Here is a 26,857-nt window from a genome sequence, read left to right on the forward strand (position 1 = left end):
GCGCAGTGGAGGAAACGCTTGAGCGAAACAGGTTAGTCTTATGCTCCTCTCAGAACAGCCCAAGCTGGTGCAGAGGTGGCTTCAGTGTTTGGAATATCTTGTTTAAAAGTTTACCTTCTTTAATTGATATCTTCTTTTCATTACCAATATGATATATGAGATATCTTGAAAATACCGTTGATATTACGCAATTAGTAGAGGCACTACTCTTTCCTTTGTAATACCCTAAAGTCGGTAGCGACCTAGCGACTCCACTGGTATGCTCGCACCCTGCTCAGCTCGCTCAAGCATTGAACTTACTCTGTATGTAGTTGCTTGGAGTACAAGATGAGAATACGACAGACATCTCATCCACAATAACCAATACTAACAAACGTCTTCAATTGAACACAAATGTTATAAGCCTCAGCAAGTGCTGACCTCGGTACACACTCAATCAAGGTTCCAGTCATGCTGCATCCCCCTTTTCATCCTCAACCGCCATCATGACACGCCGCACGTACAATATCGCCATGGTTAGCGACTTCTTCTTCCCGCAACCAGGAGGCATCGAGTCTCACATTTACCAACTCGCTACGAAGCTTGTCGACCGTGGCCACAAAGTCATCATCATAACTCATGCCTACGACGACCGGAAGGGCGTGCGGTACCTCACAAACGGCGTCAAGGTCTATCACGTTCCTTTCCTCGTCATCTATCGTTCAGCAACATTTCCAACGGTCTTTTCATTCTTCCCCATTTTCAGAAATATTTGCATTCGTGAGCGCATCGAGATTGTGCATGGCCATGGCAGCCTCAGCAGTCTATGCCATGAAGCTATCTTGCATGCTCGTACCATGGGGTTACGTACTGTTTTTACAGATCATTCACTCTTTGGCTTTGCCGACGCTGGAACAATTCTCACAAACAAGCTCCTCAAGTTTACTTTGAGTGATGTTGATCATAGCATTTGTGTCAGCCATACATGGTAAGATAGCAATTCATTGAACGAACTATAGTAGTATTTAATGACGAGTCTTAGTAAGGAAAACACGGTCCTTCGCGCATCACTCGATCCAGTAATGGTCTCTGTGATACCAAACGCTGTTGTTGCAGAAAATTTCCGTCCCAAGGACGTCCCAGCCTCACCGTCTCCCCAGGCCACGATTTTTGGCTCAGAAGGACCTGTCTATCCTCCACCTCAGCGTATCGGACCTCGCGATACCATCACAATCGTCGTTATTTCGCGCTTGTTCTACAATAAAGGCACTGACCTCCTCATTGCCTCTATTCCACGTGTGTTGGAAAATCATCCAAACACCCGCTTTATCATTGCAGGCTCTGGCCCTAAAGCCATCGACCTTGAACAAATGATCGAAACAAACGTGCTCCAGGATCGTGTCGAGATGCTCGGTCCCATCCGTCACGAAGAAGTTAGAGATGTTATGGTTCGAGGCCACATCTACCTCCACCCATCTCTTACTGAGGCTTTCGGAACTGTCATTGTTGAAGCCGCCAGCTGCGGGCTTTATGTCGTGTGTACACAGGTTGGCGGCATCCCAGAAGTCCTCCCCTCGCATATGACGACATTCGCCAAACCAGAAGAAGACGATATTGTCCTCGCCACAAGCAAAGCCATCAGTGCGATGCGTGCCGGAAAGATTCGTACCGAGAAATTTCACGAGCAAGTCAAAAAGATGTACTCATGGCAAAATGTCGCTCTGCGCACGGAGCGCGTCTACGACGGCATTTCGGGCACCATCCCCGAGGACGAATTCTATGGTGTTGATACATCAGGCTACGGTAGCCGTATACGCAATTTTGCTCTTATAGATCGTCTAAAGCGCTACTATGGTTGTGGTATCTGGGCTGGAAAGCTCTTCTGTCTTTGTTGTGTTGTGGATTACCTCTTTTTTCTGTTTCTAGAGTGGTGGTTTCCGAGGGACAACATTGATATATGCCCCGACTGGCCTCGCAAGAGACCTGCCGATGATGATGCAAGTTCCAAGAAGGGTGCACATAGTAATCGGTCAAGCACATCACAAGGGGCTCCGAAGCTCGAATAATTCCGGCACTTTCGACCTGATGATGGTATGATGACACTCGAATATTGGCAAAGGCGCAGGGAGTTTACCGCAGTGTGATCGGGCATGTCACCGACCCATGATAAAGGTATGAATTACGCATGAAAGAGGCCTCAGTCAAAGTGACATGAGTCTGGATCGGTTGGTGATTATCAAGGGGCTAGCTATTCTAGACGCTGTACACAATAATAATAATAATAAAAATTACATGCTGCTTCCCTTTGAAGTTTATGAAGCCGACATTCAAAAGGAAGACATAGTGATCTTTCAAATTGGTGCAGATCAAGACGATCAGCCCCGGGCTCCAATGCGACGCCTTTTGGCTGTTCCAGTCTCACGTTCACCCTCATCTTCGTCGTCGCCCGTTTCCTCAGCGGGGGTAGCGACGCTAGCTGGACGAACAGCCGAAGGCGGAGGCGCGCTACGCTCCTTTTCTGCACTTCGTAGATCACCTAAGAGCTTCTCAACCTCAACAAACATGCTGCGGGTATTTTTTACAACGCCATTCTCGTCGAGGCGGTAGCCCACTACTTCTTCTTCCTCCTCCTCGTCCTGAGAGCGTTTCATAAAACCAGGCCCAGGACCGCGATCGGGGTCAGCATTGTACATGATGGCGTTGCAGAACATGTGGACAAGTTCGCGCTCAAGCTGGGCGCTGTTGATAATGCCTTTTGGAGGAACAAGCTCGTCAGATATAGGTAGCCACACGTGCGCAGTACCAGGATCACCGCCGGGAAGACTGGCTGCAGCCTGGACAGCCGCCTTATTCCCATGCTTGATAGCAGATCGGATGGATGTTATATCTTGAGGCTGCAGCACAATCTGGCGATAATTTGGCGCGTCCTTCTCACGAAGCCTGGTGGCAAACATGTTCGCATCGCGGTGGCTAGAAATCTGATCCAGAGCAGATGACGAAACTTTAGTGAAACCTCGCGTCCAAAGGACTTGAGTCGTCTCGGGTGGCGGGTTAACCGGTGTAACTTGTCTTTTTCTTTTATGGAGGCGCGAAGAGACACTACCAGGAGTCATGATCTGAGGCCGACCAGGGACGCTCTCATCAGCGGTAGTATCGCCTGTGTCTTCGGTGGGCCGAGGTGTAGCATCTTCATCCTTAATCTTGGGTGCTGATTCACTTGTTTGAGTCGCAGGCTCATCAGTGTGAGAGAGGATAGACTGGCTTCGCCTGGATCGAGTGAGAGAAGGTGTGGAACTAACTGCACGAGCCTTCTGCCCGGCTCTGGCAGACCGGCCGCGCGCAGACTTAGAGACGGTCTGTTCGAGTTTCGAAGCTGCTTTGGGTGCTTGCTTTCTTAAAGGCCTTGGTGTTGACCCAGCAGAGCTCGGTAACGTTGCGGGCTTTTGAGGAGGACTGACTGGCTCAAAGGCTGGACTTTGAGGTGCCACGCTCATATGACTAGGACCGGGAGTAGACGGAGTGGAATGTGGAGCCCATTTTGTTCCAAACCCGTGAGTAACGTGAGTGGGTGTTGCTGAGATGGGCGTGTGCGGTGCCGATGGCACCCCAAGCTTCTTGACCGGGGTATTTAGAGCCTGGCGAATGATGTGGCCCAAAACGCCAGGTCGTGGAGGTTGATTAGCATACTGCGATGATTGAGCCTTATCAGCTTTAGATGCCGATGGCACAGGAGAGCTGACGGGTGAGCCATGCTGAGGAGGTTGAGGTTGATATCCAAGCGGCCAGCGTTGCTGAGGAGGGGCAATGGAGCTTGCACTTGCTGTAAGAGGAGCTGGGGAGCCTGCGGCAATCTGTCGGACCTGCTGAGTCTGCCCTTGGGGGGGCTGGATAGGGCGAGGATGTGGCACGGGCGTCGTGGAAGACGGACGGGCATGGGGTGCTTGGCCTCCGGGCGACTCTGCAACTGGCCGTGGAGGTGCCGGCTGTAAGGGAGGGGCTAGCTGACCAGCATGCTGAGGTGGTGCCAGGCCTGGTTTTGCGGAATTTGGCCGTGGCTTCTGCTGATGCTGTTGTGGCAAAGACTGAGGCTGAGCATGGGTGACAGGTTGAGTTTGCGAAGATTGTTGAGCCTGAGCATGCTGTGCGTGTGTAGGCGTTTGGATTCTTTGGATTTGTTGAGTATGTTGTGTCGGCGTAGCGTGCTGAGCCCGAGGAGTGTGGGGAGCTGGCGGCGTTGGTGGTGGTGGCTGAATAACCTGGGGAGGGTGAGGGCGTTGTTGATGATGAGTTTGAGCTTGAGACTGTGTCTGGGGAGGTTGTGGAGCAACAGGATGTGGCCGAGCCTGCTGGGGCGTTTGAGGATGAGATAATGGTTGAGCACCAGGTTTGGGAGAGAATTGGGCAGTTTGTTGAGGGTACCAATGCTGTTGTGATGGTACCTGCTGTGGGTGTTGTTGTTGGGGATGTTGTTGTAGATGCTGTTGTTGCTGCGCTGGCGGGAGAGCTGTTGGTCCTTGGGCAACGGGTGATTGAACCTGTCGAGGAGGGGGTGTAGCTGTCTGTGGTGGTTGATAAGGTTTCTCCCACTTCAGAGCAGCTCCTGGAGCCGCATTGCCATCCTTCAGCTTGGCCCCGTTCTCTGGTCTAGGAGTAGGACTCTGCTTAAGAGGTTGTGGCGCCTGTAATGGTCGTGGTGTTGTCTGAGGGACACCTGCTGGAGGCTGAAGCACCGATCCGCTAGAATTCGGCGTAGTTGGTGAGGTTGAAGGTCGGATCGATGCCGTTGCAGTGGGCATGTGGCTAGGCGGTGCAACTGTTGGTTGTGTGTTGTGAGGGACAAGCGGTTTGGGTGGGATCACAGGCGTCTGTTGTGTTGGACCTCTTCGAACGGGTGCCGCCGAGCTTGTTGCCATAGCAGGTGAGGATGTTGACCCATTAGGCGCAACGGAAGACTTCTGATCACGAGCAGCAAGTACGGGTGTCCCATTCTGGCTCGCGACTCTAGCGCGTCGTTCTCGTTCAAATCGCTCCATTGCTTGAATTTCCTTCTGGGACGTCTCAAAGCTCCGCTCATCCTCTCGAATTTGCGCGACGGTATTATCCTTATATCGCGCATATAGGCGATCCATAAGCAGAGGGATTTTGTCAACATGTTCGTAAATCTCCTTAAGTGTTGGCAAAGGTGGGCTCCCGAGCTTTCGTTTTCGCGAGTTGGGTGATGTTGTCGGATCGTCGGTCGCAGCCTTCTCATGCTCACCCCTCAGTTCATCCCCCAAGAGTTGCAGAAACAGATGTTGAAGCGCATCAGGTTTTAATCGTGCGGGATCATAAGTAGATCCCTCCTTGATTAGCGCGTTGTTGATGAGTTGCTCAGAGATACGCGCGAAGACCCCATTGTCGAATCCTTGGGCTACCAACGACTGGAATAATAGCAGCGACTCGAGGGGCGTGTGGAAGGCTGGTTGATTCATGCCCCGCGGTCCACCTCGCCAGCTATCCAAGGGGCCTTCACGTCGAGCAAGAAGATGGACTGGCGCCACGGTCTATGGTACTCTAGTTAGGCGTCTGTCGCGACACAGGTACGGCTACGTCATGGTCGGGGTTCTATCAATCAAACACGTACAGGCAACCTTAATCACTGACTCCAGAACCGTCTATGGCGACCTCTAGGCCTTTCATCGGGTGCGTTGGGCTTCTTGGGCTTCTTGTTGCGAAACGCGCTCGATCGTCGAACCAATGGTGTAGTAATTTTTTGCTCGTCTGGGCGATCCGTCTGTTAGAATATCACGTGATTTAAATCGCCGATAATGTTGATTGATGGTTGATTTCGATGATGCAGGGAAGAAAAATTGGGCTGAGTTCGTCCAAGCTGCATTGACGCTAAAGCCTGGCTCAGCACGTGATACCCCTGAACGCCAACACGCAACAGGCGCGGCAAGCGATCATGTAAAACGAGAAATATGGTTTCCGGCCACGCAATATATCAACTTTACGAAAGTTTCACCTGGATTCGTTGGTTAACGTGAGAAGCGTATTTGGGCGCCTGATCACGTCCATTGCGTTGGCCAGAAGTGCCGGTTTTGGCTATGATAAAGGATTATTATATCCCTGACAAAGTAACAGTAAAACTCCAGACCCATGGTATCATATTGGAACTTGGCAGCAAGATACACTCGATGCTTGCCTTATTCCCCCACCGTCCATCCCATAAAATCCACCACCATTTAACGCCGTTGCCCTCTTAATTTAAGTATAGCAAGAAAAAAAGAAAGTAGTCCATAAACAGGCAAGGACAAAACCTTAAGGAGAAAGCGAACTTGAGGATCCATTAACACTGCGCCTGGCCTCCTCATCTGGGCTATCTCCGTCTCGACTGTCTCCATCCTTTTCAGTTGGAGATCTTGGCTGGTAGCTGAGACGCAGCTTTTCGTCCAGTAATGTGACTAGTCTCTCTGAGTATTGATCCAGAAGACCACTGAGGACCGTCTCGTTCATGGCTCTGCTCCGAATAGCCCGGTCACCAAGAGCTGCTGCCGTCAGTCGCAACTCCTGATCTAGCTCTGTCAGATTTTCTTGGCTAATCGGCTCTGAGGAAGCAAGCTTCTTCCTGTATGATCTAAGTTGACGGCAGGTTTGTTCTGTCGCCATATTTAACGAGCCAAAGCCTCGCAAGTTTGATGAGGATGTCTTTTTGCGTGCACTTGTGCCTAGAGTTGGAAGAGAAGGTCGTCTGGTAACCTTTCCCTTTGGAGACACTGGGGGACTATTCCGCGGGTCAGCGGAAGGTCGTCTTGATGGCGTATCTTCTGCCAATGTGCTACTAGGACTTGTTGGGAGCCCTTGTGTAGGTGTTCTGACGCTAGCAGCCAGGTTGAATCGCGAAGTCCTCCGCTGTAGTGTTCGGGGTGGGGATCTCCGACCAGATGTTGGCGAAGGTCGTTGGAATTCAGCTAGCTCAGCCTTCGACAAGACCCTGCGAAGTGGCGGTCGTCCTGATACAGAGTCCTTGGCGGGCGACGGCTCTCTACTCGTGGAACCAGGCAGAGAATCATTTAAATCCAGACCCCATATCATCATTGTTCCATCTGATGCAACACTCACAACCTTGCGGCTTCCATCATCATTTTCGATAAGGCAAACACCGTTGATCGCTTCGGTGTGACCCCATTCTCGGTCCAAGAAGCTCCCTGTCTGGGCATCGTATAGTCGAATGGACTTGTCTGTGTTGGATGTTCCGAGGAGGAAGTCTTGGTCTTTGGGGGGCCATTGCCCAAAACAGAGCGAGTCAAGAACAGCCGACTCGCCTTTTGTCTCGTCTTGACATTTGAAGCAAGAGATCTTACGCCCCGTGTTGAGTTCATATTGGCAAATAGACCGATCTAGTAAAGAGACAAAGACAGTTCTTTGGCCCATACCCAAAACCATCGAGCTAGGCGAGGCTCGGAGAGAAATTACTCTGGAAGGGATAGCGGCAACTGAATCGGGATCGCCCTCTTTTGTGATGATATCGTAAATTTGTAATGTTCGGTCAAATGAACAGGTTAGCACCTTGTCTTCGGACGGAATCATAACCTGTACGACCTTCGCAGCGAATTCCAATGTCTGAAAATGCTCAATGGAGCCGACTGCAGTCCGGTGGAAGAGCTGTGCAGTTCTGTCTCGTCCACAAGACGCCATGAGAAATTTACCATCCCTGTCATAGACACTGACGGATCGACAATCGGCTGTATGTGCCTTGATGTCTAAAACGGCTTCTTTTGTGGCGATGTCCGTCATTCGTAACACACCCATTCTATCGGCGGAAATAAGAAGTTTAGCATCATTCGTTGCACGGGCGCAGGTCAGTTGATTGACCGGGTCCAGTTCGTTTTCTGGTTCAGTCATTCCAATTGGTACATCAATTGAGGCTTTGACTTGACCTTCCAATGTCCAGAAGGAAACATTCCCAGAAACTGTCCATGTCAAAAACGAAGCGTTCAGATCATTTGGTCGCTCCAGGACCTGTATGCCTGTAACAGACTGTCCATGACCAGGGATAGGAATGCTGGCCACCGCCTTGGTGTTCTTGCCAGGCACATGGTCTGAGCTCCAGATGTCAATAGACTGTTGCGAGTCAATGGTGACAAGCTTGTTTGCCAGAAAACCCAGGGCAACTTGTCCTGTAGGGCAGAAGGTAGTCTCTTTTATACATGCGGACGGCGGTTGAGCGTCCAAAACAGCTTCAATGTCAAGCACGGCAAAATGGCCATGTCTACCACCAACGTAGGCAATATTGTCCTTGACAGCAATAGTCGAGATGGAGAAGTCCAAACCAAGGACCTTCTGCAATTTCATCTGTCTGTCGTCCTCCGCCATGATACATACACCACCCGTTTCCGAGCAAATGATGAGGCTAGAGTTTTTAACGACAGCAGCGCAAGTAAAAGTATCCTCCAAGAGAGGCCCTAGCAGGATGTTACGCCCTGGTAGGGTTCTTTGAGAGGGGGGAGTAGAGGCCGGCTGTTCACTGAAGAACTTCTGCTTCGTAGGCGAAATAGTCGGGCCATCATCAGGTTTCCACATCTTGACATGGCGGACGCCAAATGTGATGAGAGAATTGCCCATCCATACCATGTCTTTCACATATGATGTGCATCGGTTTTGTTTATAAAGTCTAGCCGCGCCTGTTCGAGGGTCGACCTTCCAGATATAGAGAAATCCGTCGTTGGCGGCTCCTAGAGACGCAAGATATTGGGTGTCTGCAGACCATGCAACGCAATTGACCCCAAAAGCATGTTCGCTGATCGATATAAGAGGGCTGTCAGAAGAAGTATCATGTAAGCTAAAAACCAGAACTCGTGGGGAGTATCCAGTCTCGCCAACAGCTAAATATTTTCCATCGCGGCTTAACGCAAGGCATGTTGCAGCCTTGATCCGCTCGCGACTCGTCCAGGTATTGCTAGGAGACTCGTTCCAATCGGACGAAGTGTGCGGTGAGTTAGGGAACCGCGGGCCTACACGTCCCCGACTGTCATTCGCCTTTGGTGTTCCCGAGGGAGTCGTGGGTGTGTTTTGGAAGGTTGCTACGGAATAGAGTGGGACGGCGGTCGGTCGGGCTCGGTAGAAACGTTGAGTGTGATTATCGCCATTAACATCCACCACCACAACAGCACCTCCAGCTATGTATGCAAAGACAGACGGGAGAGTATCGAACCCTGTTGGAGAGGAACATGTTGTGCCAATGACACGCTGGAGGGAGAGCTTCGAGGCATCGTGTGCGCGACCACGCATAGGCGACCTAGAGGATCTAGAAGGGCGAGCCAGAAAGGGAGAGTTGGAAGGAGTGAGTTTCAAACGACCGTTGGAAGGTGTCGCAGCCATGTTTCCTCCATTGACACTTGATGATGTTATTTTGGTGGGTTTGTCGTCGAGAAGATTGTCTAGTGTGGATTTAGATGGTGTAATGGTGAAGTATCAGAAAGTGGTGCTAGTATCAGAAGCGCAAGCACCGAGGCTTGAAAGAGCGACGAGAACACCGAAAAAATTTCCTTTATGATATAAGAGCAACAGTAGAACTAAAGAATGAATAACCAATTCCCATTGCCCACGAACAAAAGAGCAACAGAAGCAGGATGATGTTTGCAAAAGTGGATGGCGGGCGGTGTAAGTCGGGAAGCTGCTGCGGGCCTGCGGGGGCTAATGGCAGCGAGATTCAGAAAGCAAGAGATGGAAATATGTAAGGCTGCGGATGAGGCGTCAGTTGCTGTAGCGGAGAGGTCGGGATAGCGACCTCTTTAGAGCGAGTTAGCAACTTACAATGACTGGCAAAGTTGGTTAGTGAGCGACAAAGAAGATTGAAAATAATAGCAACATTGGATCTCCCAACGAAAGCGGTTGGTGAGGAGGAAAGGAAAGAGAAAAGAAGGTTCGCACCAGCTTGTGGGATGGAATGCTGATGACTCTCATTCAACCCAACCCCCAGGCCATTCCCTTCCCGTCAATATCATAGTCTAATCATACCTATCAAAGACCAAGTCCAAACTCCATGTCCTCGGTGGGCGCCTAACAGTTGTTCTGCTGGGTTGTTTACATGGACCCTTGTCTGTTCGTTGTCCAGGGGCCTTGTTGCTTTGATGAGAGCCAAGTCCCTGACGTTTATCTCACGGGCTGTTCTTTGGTATCGGCAATGGTCTGAGCAAGCTGATTCTTGGCGGCTTGATCCTTGCCGTCTAGCCCTCCCGTTAGTGGCTGTCACCTCACAATCACTTCAGGCCAGGACGGTGGTAAATATTGAACCCAGAGTCTTTGTTGGTAACAATGATGTTAAACCCCTGGATACGTTCCCAGCTCTTATGTTTACGCGATAATCGTGATTTCTCAGCTACTGTGCAAAGACCCTTTCCTTCAATTTGACAAGAAAAATCAGTTTGAGCCGTATGATGATCCCTCTCTCGCTCTCTGTGTTCTCGCAATACCCCATCTCGTTGTCGAGCCAGCAGCCACTATGACCGACCAGCTGATCCATTATCAATAACAACAACAACACACCAGAGAGCCACATCTGTATCTATACCAAAATAAACCAAAGAAGCAAATTCCACTAAGAAATTTTCTTCCCTGGGAAGCAGCCTTACTTATTCGTCTATAGTCGTCACCCGCTTGTCTAATCCCGGTCCTTGGCGAAATGAGGATATACCCAGCCCCGTCCCGTTCTACCAGCCCTGTATCTTTAGTCTTGCCTTCAGCTATTCTGAGCTTATGATGTTTGTGCCATTTAATTCTGATCTGTCTCACTCGTTCTTATCTCGGTTTAGAGTCCTAGCATTGGCCATTGGGAAGCTAGTCAATCCATGAGCCCTAGCTCTTAAACGAGGGAATCCATCTGTGCACAGTTCCGTTTTGACAACCGCCTTAAGACTCGAACGCGTCTTCATCACAGTTGGTCTATTATTTGGCAACACAGCTTCAAGGCTCACAAACAACCCTTGGGGACATCCATTTCGCAAAATCCCTGACGCTAATGGCTCATGCTTACCAGAACAAGTTAATTTCTTCAATTACCAGTGCTCCCGCTCTTTTTGATCTGTCATACAAACTCCGATATTCTATTTGCAACAAGCTCCTTGTCTTATAAACCGAGCTGTTTCAGATCCCATAGTAGTAAATATCCAACACCCAGCACCAAATATATGGTTAGTCCAACTTTCATCATACAGCAAGGCCTTCTTCAGAAGCCTCGTCCCGCTCAAGCCGCTCTAGTCCTGTTCCAACTGCGCCGTAAACACGTAGAGGTACGGCGATCTCAAAACTCTCACATATTAGATTTTCTACTGCCACCAGGACCGTCCCTCCCTTTTCATCTTGTGAAATCTGCTCCAGTAATGGGTGGTATGCTGGTCTTTCGTGTTCAGCGGGGGAATCACTTCCGGTGGAAGGCACCACAAACTCGATACGAATCTTCCATTCCAAGCTGACACCACTGGTAACGAACTCAGGAGTTGCAGTGATGGGAATCGTTGGCTTGAAGGTGACTCGTCGTGAGTACAATGTTGCTTCAGATGAAGACGAATAAACTTTCCGGGTCACTCGGTGGATGCTCGACTCTGATCTTATTGCCAACGACGGGTCCACTTTCTCTGATGTTTCCAATGTAGTATGCACGGCGTAACACGGAATATCAGCGTCTGTAAAGTCGATGGCCATTGTCACAACTTCCCCTAGTCGGTAGGCAGGCCTCGTGAGCATCACTACACCAACCCTTTGCCCATTTCGTGCAATTTCGAATCGGTTCGGGCTCTGTTGCCCGCCAGAGGTCATATTGCTTCTCATGATTGCCATATGAATAGCATCGTGTGCGTTGCTGGCTTCCTCGAATGCCGATGGTCGCCTAGAGTTACCAGCGGCCGGAGAAAGAAGAATACTGCCACTCTCATCTCGTGGTCGGTGGACCAGGTCTTCCACGTAAAATAAAAAGTCATTCAGGGCAGTTTGTTGTCCTTTGGCTCCATTGCCGTTGGTTTTTGATCCCTTATCACTGCTCGAGGGGCTTTTCACTTGGGCCTGGTCCCGCAATAGGATGTAAGGGTTCATCAGGTCATGTCCCAATATCTCACCGTGGCTGTTAACACTTCCCAATACGCGGAAAGGAACTTCAACAGACTTCACTTGCTGCTCCTTTGTTCCTCCAGCCCTCTGCGTGCCAATAACCAAGCTATATGTGATTTTGACGGCCTTTCCGCGATGGGACGGAGGAAGCCCTTTGGGCAGTCGAAAAGAGTACTCGAAAACTCGACTCTCTCCTGGTGCAAGCTGCAGATCAACAAATAAAATGGACTGTGGTGTAGTCAAGAGAGGCACAGATTTCGAGTTTGCAACCCCTCGCATCTCCTTGATTGTGCTGAGCTCCCCTCCACCTAAGAAATCGCCCAGGGAGCTGCTGATGCGACCCCATCCAAATCCCCCCAGAAGACCGCTGTCGCGTTTGGACTCGAGACCAACGACGCCACCACCTTGGCCAACTATAGCCTTCTTTTTGACTTGGTCAAATTGGCTGAGACTGACAAGGGACCCGTCTAACGAGAATGAGCCGTGTAATTGAGCATAACCCATCATCAAAGATTCAGGCGCTCTCGACTGTGGCGCTGGCATACCAAGGCTTCTCCTAAGTGGGCGTGCGTGTCCACGATTAGTTGGCTGCTGTGTCACGTATTCCGATACCAGGGTTTCTGACGAGTTATTGCTGACAGAATAAAACTCTCCACTACTCCGCGGTGTGCCTCCGAGGACGCCGCTGCTTGCGAGAATGCGGGCCGCGGGTGCAGGCTGCTCATTGATCGTCGGAACGCCGTCCTTGAGGCGCATTGACAGTCCGCTGGAATCGCCCACAGCGTTCCTAGGGCTGAGCATGTTTTCGTTTGTTGATCGTCTAGATAAACTTGGGCGTACTTCTCGAGCAGGTGAGGGAGCGGCAGGGAAGCGAAATTCCGGCATTGGATTTTCCGGCATTTGTTGCGGCGATGATCTTCGTTGGCCGGCTGTAATAGGTGTGTGAGGAGTTGTTGGCGGTCGAGATATGCGACCGAATCGATCAGGTGGAGGATATGATGCGTGAAACAAAGGAGAGCTCGAGAGACGAGGAGAAAAGGATGCTGAGAAGAATTAGCTCCAAGTTCAAATAGTACTGTGTAAGCGACGAACCGGAATGAGGCCCGGTTGGGAGCTGGCCCTGCGCTCGAGGAATGATCTGTAAACTTGAGGCTCGCCCATGGCCTCGGTGCGGTCTTTGAGGTCGCGACGGCAAATCGCTTCGTTGTGTGTGGTCTTCCACGGTGTTATTGGATCCTATCGAGACAATGGAAACAGAGCGCTTATGAGAGTGGCTTGAGCGACCATCACTCGAGCCTGCTGATGAAGGCCATTGGACTGAGCCAGTACGGCTATGTGATTGCGATGCAGGAACGCTTAAAGAAAGGGCAGAACGACGATGCCCTCTGCCGGAAGATGCTGACGGCGGTGGCGTCAATCCTTGGTTTAACTTGGGGCGACCATGCAAAGGCGAGGCCAGTCGACTTCGTTCCGATTGTTGCGGCTGTGGTTTCGGCTGGCCTGGTATTGGTGCCGCGTTCTTAAAAGTAATCGTACATTTGACTTCCTCGCCGGCGAAGACAGTCTGATCATGCCAGCGTATGAAGACACGGATGTTGCTGGGAGCTTCAGGAGCCATTGCGGGTAAGGAGGCCGCTCAGCGACGAGCGCGTACGTGGAGGCGGTTATGAGACGGCAAATGCAGCATTTCTATACGTGTGCATGTTCGAGTTCGAGGCGGTGGAGGACCCAAGGACGGCGACGATACAATGTTGATGAAAAGTGAAGAGCTGGTCATCGAGGGAGGAGTTAAACTGCAACGTCATGGGGTATTCCGCGAAAGGAGATGGAGGAGGTTCACTTTAGCGTCTTAGCAGCAAGCTATAGCAGCCAATCACGGCTTACGCTGCAGGTACAAGCTTGGACTGGACTAAGCCTCGGCCATCAGAGCTCCACTAACCAACCAAAAACGATAGCTCAATGGCAAAGATCAAGACAAATGCGTCTGACGTTGCACGGGACAATAGGAGAGAGCAGAGTATGTACTCGAATCAAAAGATGATGAACATGCCTAAAATGTCTTTCTGACATGACAAGACGGCTTATTTTTTATTTCCCGTCCTGCGCCAATACCCATGGGTGGATATTTTAGGACCTCCTTTCTTTACGACAGGATTCCAGAACAGTAAGGGCCCTAAATACATAAACGCTCGCAATTCGAGGCAGAGATTTGTCACTCTGAGATCAATCATCTGTCAGGTCGACAGCCTCTTTCCCATCTTCCAGTCTCACAAACTTCCATTGCCGAGGCGTACGGGGGTTTTCCGCTGCCTCCCGTTTGACCTGAGAAACCTTATCCTTGGCCTGGATTAGGTTAGTAAAGTAAGCCCGAAAAAGTGACAGCAGATGGCCTGGCTAGCCAGGTCTTAGATGTGCGCAATTGCCGAAGTTCGAATAGTTGCCTTACCTGAGTGTCATGTAGTCTTTCCAGAGCAAGACGGCGAATGTCACTCTCGGAGAGGTGAGAAAGGGAATCTTCATCAAGTCCAGCTGTAGCTGAGAGCTTAGGTGACGGAGTGCGTGGAATAATCATCTCATGTTGGAGCGCTTCTGCATTGAAAGTTAGAAAATGGCGTCGAAGAAGGAGATGTATGCATCGGTGCAAGAGCATACGGTAGGATCGGTAACGAAAGAAGATTTCTCCCAGTAGGCGCCTGTGCCCAATCGTTGATCTATTCAGATACGGTTTCTTGTCTGTTTCAGCCAGCCTTGCCACCTTCATTAGATCTTTTATCCAACAGGTAAGTGTTCAATAACGTACAGGGTTGCATGGCTTAGTGCTCTGCCTTTCAGTGCCTTTTCAGCCAACTCCACATCTCGTCCGCCGTGCCAGCTGAGAGGTTTCTTGAAACATGGCCCTTCGAACCGACCTGTGGTAAGAAGCAGACGGATTGTTCCCAAGGTTTCTGCTTGTTTGATATCATTGTTGAGACGATCAGTACTGATGTGATCGGCTGATGCGTTGTTAGTGGAGATGGAATGATACCTACCTAGTAGGCAGGCTTACAAGTTTTGGTAATAGGAGCAAAGACAAATTTTCTGGCAACCACTCTCTCTTTCTCTGCTAAGAACTCAGCGCTTGAGATGACAATGGTAGATGGCATGCCAGGAGAAAAAGGTGTCCTTATGTAACAAGATTCCATCATCTGGCCGTCAATGGAGACCTCGGCGATGAGCGTGTCGTGGGAATGAGGGAGTCGGTACTTGTCAGAGACCGTGACTTCGACGGCAAACTCAGCACCTGACTTGGATTCGATGTAGCAGTTTCTTGTAGGGAGCTTGGTCCCTTCCTTGTCAAGGTTGATCACGGATTCTTGATTATCAAGAGGGTCGTATTCTGTCGCGAGCTCTCCGGCTACTCGAACACGTGCAGTGACAAGAGGAACCTCGTCCAATACTGCCATGGTGAAGTGAAACAAACAAAGATAAGAAGCCGGAATGTTGCACGGTGGAAACCTTGGTGTGCTGAGTCGCGAAGAAGAGTATGTGAATATTAGGCGATCAGGCTGAGTATGGGAAGGAAAGGCTCCTGCCTGGTATTACGAAGAGGAGCCAGCACCTGAGGCTGCGCTGTGAATCAGTACCTACTTACCTAGGTATATTAAATGTTGGCACTGCAGCATCCCGTGGTCACAAGCAATCAAACAGGTGCCTCACTCCCATGGCAAAAACAGTTCCAAAAAGTCTTTCCCCAACCGACAATATACTTTGGAAGAAAGGATTAACAGACCGCACCACTTGGTGATCGATCTGAGCAGGTATTCTACATCAAATTTGAGGTCAGGACGCCCAAGAAGAAATAGAGGGCAGGCTATAAGCCAGATAAACTGGGAGACAGTAGCTTTTGTTCTCTCACGTATTTTGCTCGTTCTAGTTGTTTGAGGGCATCTCGACAGCTAGTGGTTTTTAATATGAGTATTGAAATCTAATTCATCTAGCATAGTGCTGCCAGTTACCTCAAGCACAGCAGCTGCTCGTGGATGGAGCCCAGGTAATTCATGCTAGGTTTCTCATAGTATAAGAGTCGGCGCATCAAAAACAGCCTGTTCTTTTAAGCTGGCAATCTTGGGAGTCCTGGAAAAGAAGGAAGGTAGTGAGGATCCCCATGTTTTGAATACTGTACGGCAGTGGTGCTGGAAATGAAGCAAGTAATTCGCCAATTGTCATCTATGCAACGGAGCTATTATGACTCTCAACTCAGACGCATCTGGGAAAAAGAAAGCGTGCGTAGGCCAGGACTTTTAGGGACAGCAACAGAGCTTAATTCCTTCATATCTGGAGAATCTGGGGCATGCGGGGTCTTGCAACTCCCGAACACTACCGGCAACCGGTCGACTCATCAACGGCCCCAGCAACATCAGCCCATAGATTCAATGTATGAGATGTTGAGAGAAATACTAGTCTAGTCTAAGTCCCACTACCATTGGGCCGGGCGATAGGAGATGCCTGCCAAACCCAACCCACGGCATGGTAGCCTATCATTCCTCCACCTTCACCTGCCATAATGATGTCCATGGTAAGCACAAGTCTGGGGTCAGATCTACCTGCAGACATCTAGCTTGACACGTCTAATCCCACCCCAGGAAAAGAACGGAGCCGTCGCCGACCCAACAAGTCCCTGTAGTCGGGGACAGGAGAAGACTGCGGCCTGCGGCCCCGTTTGTGGGGTAGTCGTACCTACGGTATGTACGGAGAAGACAAGTGATCTGGCGGGGTAAAAAGCAAGCATGAAGTCGCGGATCCGTCGATGCCGCAGTTTTGAAGATGGCGGATGGGCTTCAACAAGGTATGTATCACTGCCTTGGGGTCTCTAGTGTCGTCCTGTCATCTCCAATCTCAACAATTGCGGCTCTCGTTTGTGGGGAGCATATGATCTATCATGTTGCGTGCATCCAGACTGCCGTTGGACCAGTTTTGCGGAGGCGATGAGCAGGGCTGAAAGGTTATGTAAGTTTACGGCTCTCGAGAAAAGCTATCACATCAGAGGAATGTTGTTGATATGATGGATCGGATCACCTTTAGAGGTGGCTAGCCTCTGAGAAAATGAGATAACCACTCCTTAAGCGCAAGGCTACTGATCCAAAAGTGTTGGTATATGGTGGGTGCCTGGGAAAGTCGCCATGAGCCGCAAACCATGAAGAACGAGGCGCATCTTTCCCATGTATGTGGCCATGTTCAAAGTTGGCCGTAAGGGGAAAAGGTTCAGAGCGCTTAGAATTTGAGCCTGGGGAGAGGTTGAATCGGAGGCGGGGTGGGTGTGTGGGGCCGTCCCCGCCTTTGCCGGCGAGACGGAGACGCAGCGGAGCCGCAATTGCTCATGACTACCAGCAAACCTGCGGGTCCGCGAGCCAAAAAGCACTGCACGAGGCTTTCCAACGTCTCGTCGGTCTTAGGGAACGTCACGGGGGGTGGGTACATGGGGAGAAAAGCTAGACAGAATTGGGAATGTGTACTCGGGACTAGGATGAACGGCTGCCCCAGGAATTGGAGAGCCACTCATGACCTTGTCAAAACCATAGAGAAGAACGAGGGTCAACTCTTTCTTTCTTAGAACCTTAGTGCGGGGTCAGTTTAATGCTCGCTCCCCTTTACGCCGAGCGTTTCGCAGGACCCTCCTTCGGTCCCCCAGCAACGAGCAGCGAGAGTCCATAGTTTTAGAGAGAAAAAAATATATTCTGCGTTTCCTCTGTGGAGTTTGAAGAGGCTCGCCCAAGATACACCGAAGGGGTAGGTGAGGTCACAGAGGTGTCCTGTTTAGGGAGGGGAACCACATTGAATGGCACTGTAGATGTGAAGATCTGAGCACGGCCCTCCAGCAAGAGACCAGGTACCTTAGTGTTAGTGCCATTGCTGGCAACACAGCCATCGAGGAAACGAAGATTGGACATCAATGGACCCCGTGGATATCTAGATCCCGCAAGGTCAAGGTGGGGTGTGGCACCTGGAGTGTAATTGACATTAGGGTAGTTAGTATTAATGAACTGACTAGGAGATTAAACATGTATGCCAGTATATATGTTTAAACAAACAGCTCTAACGTCTTATACGATGTCGCAGCTTGCTTAGGCTGTGGAGGGGATGGCTTTCTTGCGAACCCTCTTGAACGAACAACAATCATAAAGGAATGCGTAGAAGGCAAATGTGTTTTTGATACTCAGTGCAAGTGGCGTCCATGTTGTAGAGTAGTCAAATGATCTTCCCAAGGACTACGGAAATGGGTTTGTCATGTAAACAGCGCTTGGCCATACAAGCTGAATAAACTGAGCTGAGGGATAATTGATACCCTGTGCAACTCCGCGGCCTTAGATGGACTGAAAGAATATGCAGAAAACGTACGTCTATCGGCAAGCGCCAATACAGAGAAGGATTGCCTCAAGTCCGAACCAGGAGTATTGCTAAATAAACGCAACCTGACGCTGGGGTTGACAAGGATCCGAGTTGCGGTTCGATGTATATTCCCGTTGAGTTTGCAATGAAGCTTATCTTATTTTTATGAAGTTTGTCCAGTAAGATGAATTATGGGTTATTTTAGCAATAGTCTTTTTACTGCATACGGCATTATTAGCAAATCACACCGAATGGTTAGTTGTCGCCCAACGATGAAACCGTCCAAGCTCTGTGAGACTGATGTGCGGATCAAGTTTGATGTTCCCAGTGAGAGACCCTGTCTTATTGCGGCACATTACCACCTTTCAACTGTAAGTGCGTGTACTTGTACCTGGTGTCGGCTCCGGGGGGTTGTGCATGCATCATTGACAACCCATATTGATTTGTCAGGGCTCTCAACGGGTTTGAGAGACGCCCAGTTCAGGGCCTGAAGCTTTATACAAGTGATTTTCAGACTATTCATGTCATCCAGTGGCAACAAAAGCTATCGACCTGCCTCATGAATAAAGCTCTGGCATGCTTTTAGATATCCTTATCTACTATACCGAGCTTTGACAATTCTCTTCACGTTGAATTTCGTGTTCTTAAGCTTGTCCTCTTTGGCGCAGATCCCCTCCTCGAAGGCCCATAGAGTCCCCTGCAACCCCACCATTGGCCACTGGTGGCTCGGATGTGGGGAGAGAGCTTGGAGCATGTGGTGGCGGCATGTCTGGGCCTTGTTTCTGCCGGCTGTTGTGATTTGCAGAAACCGTCAGATCCATCCACTTTAGCGGGGAGTCCAGAGAGCTGTGGAAGCAGAAGGGTTACAGGCCATGACAGAACCAGTAGCAAGATCCGTTGAAGCAGTTGGTAGTCTATCAAGGGACAGTTCATCGGTCCAGTGATCAAAGGCGCCGGGCACGTTGAAGTAGTACATACTGCAACGTTCGCTGATAATTTTGTAACTGCTCCTTTCTTCGTAGTACTGCTTAAACATCCCTGCTCTGCCCCGCGGTTCAGTCAAATCGTTGCCTGACATGAATGTGATGTGGTCTGGGATTGCTTCGTACCGGCTTAGAGGAGAGCTCTGCCCTTGAGCCGTTCCGAAACCACTTCGGAGCATGTCCTGTCCTTCGGGTTTTGCTGTAGTGTGATTGGGCTAATGCTGCGGTCGATGTTAACAGGACAACTTACGTGACGTTTCGACTACTAACCATGCTAACCATACCTCGTCCACCACCGCCACGACAATGCTCCGCAAAGCTATGGGGTGCCGTCCGTCCGCCGGGGGGGCATCAGTGTGAGCGGTAACCAGTGCAATCCATAGCATTTCCTTTTTCAGGTAGCAAGAAACAGTACGTACTAGGGCATCCATGTTCATTCAGGCGCAAGAGGCGAGGCTGTTGCGGGGAAAGTTGGCGTCACTTGAACTTCACCCCTCCTCCACTCCACCGAGGTTCACACATACGGCACATCGCACCCCGATGGGCGCCCCCCTTAGTCCCCTACTTCCATTCTTCCACAAAAAAACCCCGCGTCATTCTCAAGAATAAATACTCCCTTCCCGTCGTCAACATTTCCAGTCTCTTTTCCAGATCATCTCATCATCTCCTCTTCACTCTTCTCTTTTATCGGCATCCTCATTTGATACCCAGTACCCTCCCTCTCCTCTACAGCATCTCATATATCATACACAATGGCTCCCCTCACTGTTGAGCTGTCCACCCCTGTTACTGGTACCTACCAGCAGCCCATCGGCCTGTAAGTGGTTATGGTATCGAACTCTGTTGACTTGAAAACTAATGCGATTTAGCTTCATCGACGGCAAGTGGACCGAGGGTGTCGACAAGCAGAAGTTCGAGGTCATCAACCCCTCCACCGAGGAGGTCATCACCTCCGTCTGTGAAGGTACTGAGAAGGATATCGACTTGGCTGTTACTGCTGCCCGCAAGGCTTTCGAAGGTGAATGGAGAAGCACCTCACCTCAAGCTCGAGGCAACTACCTTCTCAAGCTTGCCGACCTTGCTGAGAAGAACCTCGATCTCCTTGCTGCTGTTGAGTCTCTCGACAACGGAAAGTCCATCACCAACGCCCGTGGTGATGTCGGCGCCGTTGTTGGCTGCCTACGATACTATGGTGGCTGGGCCGACAAGATCGAGGGAAAGACCATTGATATTGCCCCTGACATGTTCCACTACACCCGATCTGAGCCTGTAAGATACCCCTGACTTGAATGACACTGAGGTTTCAGTACTAACATATAACCCAGATTGGTGTCTGCGGTCAGATTATCCCCTGGAACTTCCCTCTTCTCATGCTGGCATGGAAGATTGGCCCTGCACTGGCCACTGGTAACACTGTTGTCATGAAGACTGCTGAGCAGACTCCTCTCTCTGCCCTGGTCTTCACCCAGTTCATCGAGCAGGCTGGATTCCCTGCTGGTGTTTTCAACCTTGTTTCTGGCTTCGGCAAGACTGCCGGTGCTGCTCTCTCTGCCCACATGGATGTTGACAAGATCGCATTCACTGGTTCCACCGTCATTGGCCGACAGATCATGAAGTCTGCTGCTTCCTCTAACCTCAAGAAGGTCACTCTTGAGCTTGGTGGCAAGTCTCCCAACATCGTCTTTGACGATGCTGATATTGAGGAGGCCATCAACTGGGTCAACTTCGGTATCTACTACAACCACGGCCAGTGCTGCTGTGCTGGTACCCGTATCTTTGTCCAGGAAGGCATCTACGACAAGTTCCTCGCTGCTTTCAAGAAGCGAGCTGAGGAGAACAAGGTCGGTGACCCTTTCAACGAGGAGACCTTCCAGGGCCCCCAGGTCTCTCAGCTACAGTACGACCGCATCATGGGTTACATCAAGGCTGGTAAGGACGAGGGTGCTACCATTGAGACCGGTGGTGAGCGCCTCGGCAACAAGGGTTACTTCATCAAGCCCACTATCTTTTCTAATGTCCGCCCCGACATGAAGATCATGCAGGAGGAGATCTTTGGCCCTGTCTGCGCCATTTCCAAGTTCAAGGACGAGAAGGAGGTCATCGACCTTGCCCACGACACCGCCTACGGTCTTGCTGCCGCCGTCCACACCAAGAACCTCAACACAGCTCTCCGAGTTTCCAACGCATTGAAGGCTGGTACCGTCTGGGTCAACTGCTACAACATGTTGCACCATCAGCTCCCATTCGGAGGCTACAAGGAGTCTGGAATCGGTCGGGAATTGGGCGAGGCCGCGTTGGCAAACTATACACAGAACAAGTCGGTTGCCATTAAGCTGTACTAAGCAAAGCGGACTGGGCATTTACGGAGGATATATGGGCGGCGTTGTAACTGCGTGATCAATTTGTACATGATTCCATATTTAGTTTTACGGCTTTGACGAAGAAATGCCAAAAATTGATAAATCGTTCTCATCCCATGGTGTGTGGAGTTGGTGTTCTGAATTGTGCAAATACCCAAACAATATCCCATAGAGTATTCCTTCCTTCGGTTCTAAAATAGTTTAAATGACAAGAAGACTTAAGAAAAAGAGTCGAGGCTTTAGTCGAGTGCTGCATTACATTCTCTTTTGCATGTTCAAGGGGTCGGGAATAGTCTATGAGCATTGTTTTATAAGCTTTAGGTATATTGGTCTAAGAGTTTATGAAAACTTATGAAGTTGTTACTCAAATTCTAGTAAAATTACTTTAAGGCTTAGGCTGCAACTATTCTTGTTGTTTCGTCGACTAAGGTATAGATGTCTGTGATTGTGCCGTCGGCTCCAGTTGTCCCGAAGCTGCAGTCGGCACAATACCCACCGAGGTTGTAGTTCGGCTCCCTCCCATACAGGATGTGGACACCAAGGCTTTTTATCTTCACAGAATCGTGCAATGATTTTTCATTTTGAAGACTACAAGTGAATTTCTTCTAAATAGTTACCCAGTAGCAGCCGCCAACCTTTCCTGGACAATTCTTGCTTGGCGCCTGTCAGTCAATGGACGAAGCGTTTTCCTGCTCTTGTCAGGATGCGATTCTCATCCCATTGAGCTTATTCAAAAGTCTTCGGCTCTTTATCATATATCATCATTCACAATTGAAGCAGATTCTGGGGTGCCAGTTTCGGGCATGCAGATACAAGCAGCGGGAGCAATATTAACTCCCTGACTTATGCCCAGTCCAACTACAGTATGTCTATTCCAATGAGATGAACTCTTACGCTACCCGCCAGTTGATGGCGTCAAAGTGGCGTATGGGATTTTCCATAAGTTATCGTTCAACAAACTCCTCACGTTTTCAACAAAGCGGATCTGCCGAGGAGCTCCAAAATTGCAGGACTCCTGCTCTGGGATTGTGCTTGTAGTACGCATCTCTGCCTCCCCTTGTGTACAATGGCCAATGTTGTGAGTTGTGACGAGAAATTGGTTACAGAATTGGACGAGCTTCAACTTACAAGCTCGACGGCAAAATATGCAGATATAAGCATATATAAGGGGCAGAGAACTCAATATCGGTGGGGTCAAAACATTTGGAGGCAGCAGTAAGGAATGTCTCGGGCTGGCGATGACCTTAGCAAGGTCTCTAGATAATGTAAAAGGCGATTCATTCATACTTTCCCAATTTTTCAAACTTGTCAACCTCAACTCCTCTTCCACTCAAGTCTCCTCTTACCTTCATCACACGGTGGATTCCGTGCCCATCCCTCACTTGCATGCTCTCAAGACCAAGGTAATCGCCGGCCCGGCGCAAATAGGGGTAAGTGCAAAGTCGAGTACCAACTGCAAGTGAGAGACGATGGGAAGAATAGGACGTTAATATCTACCTCGGGAACACTTGCATAGGTTCCCGTATCACCCCCTTTAATTCCGGATAAAGGTCTGACAAGGGCTCAGGAGTGGTACACATAGATGATGAAATTGAGGATCCTTACGTGGAAATTCACGACTAGGGCTACTACGGAAATATTTTAGGGCAGCCATTACAGATTAAATCAAACTGGAAGTTGAAAACTCGACATCTGCGTCAAGAATGCTCACGGTTCGAGACCAACGATGCCATTGCGCTGGCCCATCTGCATGATCTCACCCTATATATGGGTTTCGTGTCAAGGGTTGGTATCGAAGCGTTCTGTCTACAAGGGCATATGCCAAGGTGGGACAAGCTTAAATCTCTAGCTAACTTATAAATAAATTGGGATTACATGGCTAGGGGAGGCAAGAAAACTGAGTCCCTATCCTAAGCGACAAAATACTTAGGTAAGCTTAGTATATCTTAGCACATCTTAAGACCAGTTTATTTTGGTACCCCAACCTACAGAATTGCTCTCTGAAGCATGAGACTTCTACGGTTTAGAAGGCCTACAAGGTAGCCTGCCGTAGCAACTTAGCCTACCCAAGGGAACATCCATAAGGTACTGTTGCGCACACTTTCTAGGTACTCAAGGTGGGGCTAGCTTTACTGGCTTATGTAACTCATTCAACGTCCTCTCTACCATGTTGCCAATTCTCTGGTTATATACGATGTTCAAGTTCACACTCTGCCAACTATGGCAATTTCTGGTTCAATTGAAAGTCTGGGAGTATGAAACTCATATATCACCGGAATATATTTTTATTGAGTTATCTGTCGCTGAGTGTTAGTAACTTGTATGGTTGAATATTTTGCTGACAGCGTCTGGCTAAATGCCGACCTACTTTGAACAATGACTGGTCTTGACATTGACTGCGGTAGATCTATGGAATACTATTAACTCTCACATCAAGATTTCACTTCATTTATCCCAGTGTTCCGTAAAGAATACCGCTAGAGCTGCATAAATGTTACCATTGCGACTAGCTTTATGCATGAGCATCCACATAATGCTCGAATATAGAGAGCATCGAAAGTCCTCCTGAACTCTTTCCCGAGCATGAGAATAACCCAGTATAAATACCACACCTACTCATGTAATTAATTCTTTGACCTTTTAATCTCAATCATCCATCCCTTAAAGCTTCGAGGTTTACGCCGTCGACTTCGCCGTGCCGCCGTCGAACCCATTCTGCACCATTATCACCTTATGCACTGCTGAACACTGCGCGTTTTATCTGCCATTGCTGGCGCATGTGAGAATGCCGCTACTATCTCATAATTCTACGCCGATTTCGCTTTTACTCAAGCTATTTCCCATCGGTTAACTTCTCTCTGCCTTCCCTGCCTGCGACTTGACTTCTCGAACTCGGCCTGAAATCCAAACCACCAACAGATTGGCTTCCGACCACCGATTATCCAGATTTTATATTCCAACTTTGTAATTTATTCTACCTACACAATCAGGCACGCAGCTGTTTAAAAAAGCCTCGCATGTTTCCGATGCTATCAACTACCACAACTGGCACCAAAGCTTGACCGAATTCGACTATCACGGTTGTCTATCTAGCGCAAAATGGGTGAGCACACAGGAAAGTCCTCTGGTGCCCAACAAGGTACTGAGCTGCCAATTGAATCGTCTGGAAAAGCGATGAACCAAACTGCTCCAATCCCCCCTGCCCGATTCCGTTGGGACAAACTGAGACCGGAGACAATGACTGTTTCCGATTACTACAAGATTCCCAAAGGTGCACTCGACGGATTTGCGGCTTTATCTGGCGATACAGCCAGCTCGCTGCTGCTAAAGGCCAGGCAAAACGAGGAAAGTCTCAACGAGGAAAGTCTCAACGCGGACAATACCATCCCCATTACCACCGAATCCGATGGTGATTCCAATGACAGTGCTCAGCAAGATGGCTACAGCCAAGAGAAGCAGAGCGGACAAGAAGCTGCCACCGTCACAGAACAGAATGCGGATTCTGACGTCGAGGAGTTCATGACAGGCGGTTTTAACTATTGCTACTGGCGCGCCGCGAAAAGACCAGGCAACCAATGGAGTCGCAACGACGCTATGCTTGCGCTGCAAGCTGAATAGTGGAAGAAGAATCCCGGAAATCGCAGGGAGGATTTTGACATAGAGAAATGTCAAATCCAAGAAGATCATCCGGCTCTGGAAAAATACCATGAGCTGGCAAAACTCATCAACCAGTACTACGATGACATCGACAAAGATGAGGTTAAGGGCCACACCAACAAGTCTAAATCTGAGCGTATTCGGGCTGTCGAAAACAAGGTGTGGAGGGCCTACCTCGCCTATGAGCACAACGGCTTTGGTATGCCAGAGGTAAGCTTACGCACTGGCGTCAAATGCTTCCGACCACTTCTGAGATGATCATGGATCGATTCGTGCATCCTTACGGCCATGGCAATTCTGCGATTCTTGGATATACTCAAAGCATGGGTATATTATCGGAACTAGATATGATGCATGGACATAAGAATGACCGCCAAATCACCTCAAGCGATTTCGACAGTCTCATCAGTGGCCTCAAAGGGATGACAGAAAAGCTCGGTACCGTTCAAGAACGAATCTCCAACTTGTTATCAGCCTTCGCCAGCATTGAAAAGCAGCTGCAGGAACTTCAAAAATCTTGTTTAGCTTCACATGAACAAGTCGACAAACTGAAAACAACCGTCAATCAAGGTAACCAAGGTGTTGCAAACTACAAAGCCAGTTATGGCGGTAGCAAAGCTCCCATCGCTAAGCCTGTCTCTGTTTTCAAGGCCTCCAACTCTGGCGGCAGCAGCAACAAAGCTGCTAGCAAGGTTACAAATGCCAAATCCAACCCTGTTCCCAAGACCCCGGGCGCTAGTGCCAGTTGCAAGGCTACCGTTGCCAAATCTGGCACTGGTTTCAAATCTATAAAAGTGAAGCCCAATGGTATACCCAAGACGGTTGCGGGTATGGAAAAGAAGCGACCTCGTCCGGAAGACAGTAATGAGGCAAGCGGGTCCAAGAAGCAAAAGACAACAAGGCTCTCTTCTCCTCTCAAGGATTGGATCAAAGTTGAAAATGAAAGTGATGCCTGAATGTAACATAACAGCCCGGGTGAGGCTTAGGCAGTAGTTAGCAAAAGAAATACAAAATCGGTGTTCCTCCCGAGTTCACATTTTTAAACTAAGTACTAACCTAACCCATACGTACTTTCTAGCACTACCTTATTAAACTTCAACTTGCACCGTTGACATCTAACCAGTGCCGCTGAATTCAACATTGTAGCTCTACCATAAGTGCCTGCTCTGTCCCACTTGTTTAGAGGGATATTCTTCATACCGGCAGACATTTGAAACCGAATTACAACCAGGGACTAAAAACAAAAACTATGGTACAGAGGCATCAAATAGTTCCTCAGATCTGCGGCATAGTAACGCGGAGGGTACCTTAGGTACAGGTACCTACCTACTAGTTCCCTCGAAGGTAGTTCGTAGTTTGATCCTTCCCAACACTGTGGCCGGAAGAACATTCGAGTCAGTCGAGATTTGGTCTTCCCGTATACAATTC

General features: G+C 49.4%; 7 protein-coding genes across 7 annotated transcripts; 3 read left to right on the forward strand and 4 right to left on the reverse strand.

Annotated features, from left to right (window-relative positions):
- The first annotated feature begins 12 nt into the window (after positions 1 to 12).
- FOBCDRAFT_210664 (uncharacterized protein) lies at positions 13 to 2,163 on the forward strand. Its single transcript, XM_054702711.2, has 3 exons — positions 13 to 257; positions 312 to 967; positions 1,022 to 2,163. Exons 2-3 carry the CDS (start codon positions 486 to 488, stop codon positions 2,043 to 2,045), a joined length of 1,506 nt encoding a protein of 501 aa, XP_054558686.1. The 5' UTR covers positions 13 to 257; positions 312 to 485; the 3' UTR covers positions 2,046 to 2,163.
- FOBCDRAFT_255231 (uncharacterized protein) lies at positions 2,164 to 5,658 on the reverse strand (the record flags this gene model as incomplete). Its single annotated transcript, XM_031181133.3, has 2 exons — positions 2,164 to 5,522; positions 5,623 to 5,658. 2 exons carry the CDS (start codon positions 5,656 to 5,658, stop codon positions 2,355 to 2,357), a joined length of 3,204 nt encoding a protein of 1,067 aa, XP_031041901.3. The 3' UTR covers positions 2,164 to 2,354.
- A 364-nt stretch (positions 5,659 to 6,022) lies between these two features.
- FOBCDRAFT_210667 (WD40-repeat-containing domain protein) lies at positions 6,023 to 9,784 on the reverse strand. Its single transcript, XM_031181134.3, has one exon. The coding sequence runs from the start codon at positions 9,337 to 9,339 to the stop codon at positions 6,280 to 6,282; it is 3,060 nt and encodes a 1,019-aa protein (XP_031041902.1). The 5' UTR covers positions 9,340 to 9,784; the 3' UTR covers positions 6,023 to 6,279.
- Positions 9,785 to 10,762: 978 nt separating this feature from the next.
- FOBCDRAFT_210671 (Rgp1-domain-containing protein) lies at positions 10,763 to 13,895 on the reverse strand. Its single transcript, XM_031181135.3, has 2 exons — positions 13,156 to 13,895; positions 10,763 to 13,106 (listed from the first exon to the last, which is right to left on the reverse strand). The coding sequence occupies exons 1-2, from the start codon at positions 13,679 to 13,681 to the stop codon at positions 11,167 to 11,169; spliced, it is 2,466 nt and encodes an 821-aa protein (XP_031041903.2). The 5' UTR covers positions 13,682 to 13,895; the 3' UTR covers positions 10,763 to 11,166.
- A 149-nt stretch (positions 13,896 to 14,044) lies between these two features.
- On the reverse strand, positions 14,045 to 15,506 carry FOBCDRAFT_313691 (uncharacterized protein; the record flags this gene model as incomplete). Its single annotated transcript, XM_031181138.3, has 5 exons — positions 14,045 to 14,406; positions 14,510 to 14,652; positions 14,716 to 14,810; positions 14,864 to 15,056; positions 15,110 to 15,506. The coding sequence occupies 5 exons, from the start codon at positions 15,504 to 15,506 to the stop codon at positions 14,287 to 14,289; spliced, it is 948 nt and encodes a 315-aa protein (XP_031041906.2). The 3' UTR covers positions 14,045 to 14,286.
- Positions 15,507 to 19,887: 4,381 nt separating this feature from the next.
- Positions 19,888 to 21,884, forward strand: FOBCDRAFT_173064 (aldehyde dehydrogenase domain-containing protein). The gene is made up of 3 exons (XM_031181140.3): positions 19,888 to 20,229; positions 20,282 to 20,681; positions 20,738 to 21,884. The coding sequence occupies exons 1-3, from the start codon at positions 20,165 to 20,167 to the stop codon at positions 21,752 to 21,754; spliced, it is 1,482 nt and encodes a 493-aa protein (XP_031041908.2). The 5' UTR covers positions 19,888 to 20,164; the 3' UTR covers positions 21,755 to 21,884.
- A 2,987-nt stretch (positions 21,885 to 24,871) lies between these two features.
- FOBCDRAFT_194613 (uncharacterized protein) lies at positions 24,872 to 26,385 on the forward strand (the record flags this gene model as incomplete). Its single annotated transcript, XM_054702714.2, has 3 exons — positions 24,872 to 25,279; positions 25,391 to 25,639; positions 25,684 to 26,385. The coding sequence occupies 3 exons, from the start codon at positions 24,872 to 24,874 to the stop codon at positions 26,383 to 26,385; spliced, it is 1,359 nt and encodes a 452-aa protein (XP_054558689.2).
- Between the last annotated feature and the right edge of the window lie 472 nt (positions 26,386 to 26,857).

This window comes from Fusarium oxysporum, chromosome I, assembly GCF_013085055.1.
Source record: "Fusarium oxysporum Fo47 chromosome I, complete sequence".
Taxonomy (NCBI): Eukaryota; Fungi; Ascomycota; class Sordariomycetes; order Hypocreales; family Nectriaceae; genus Fusarium; species Fusarium oxysporum.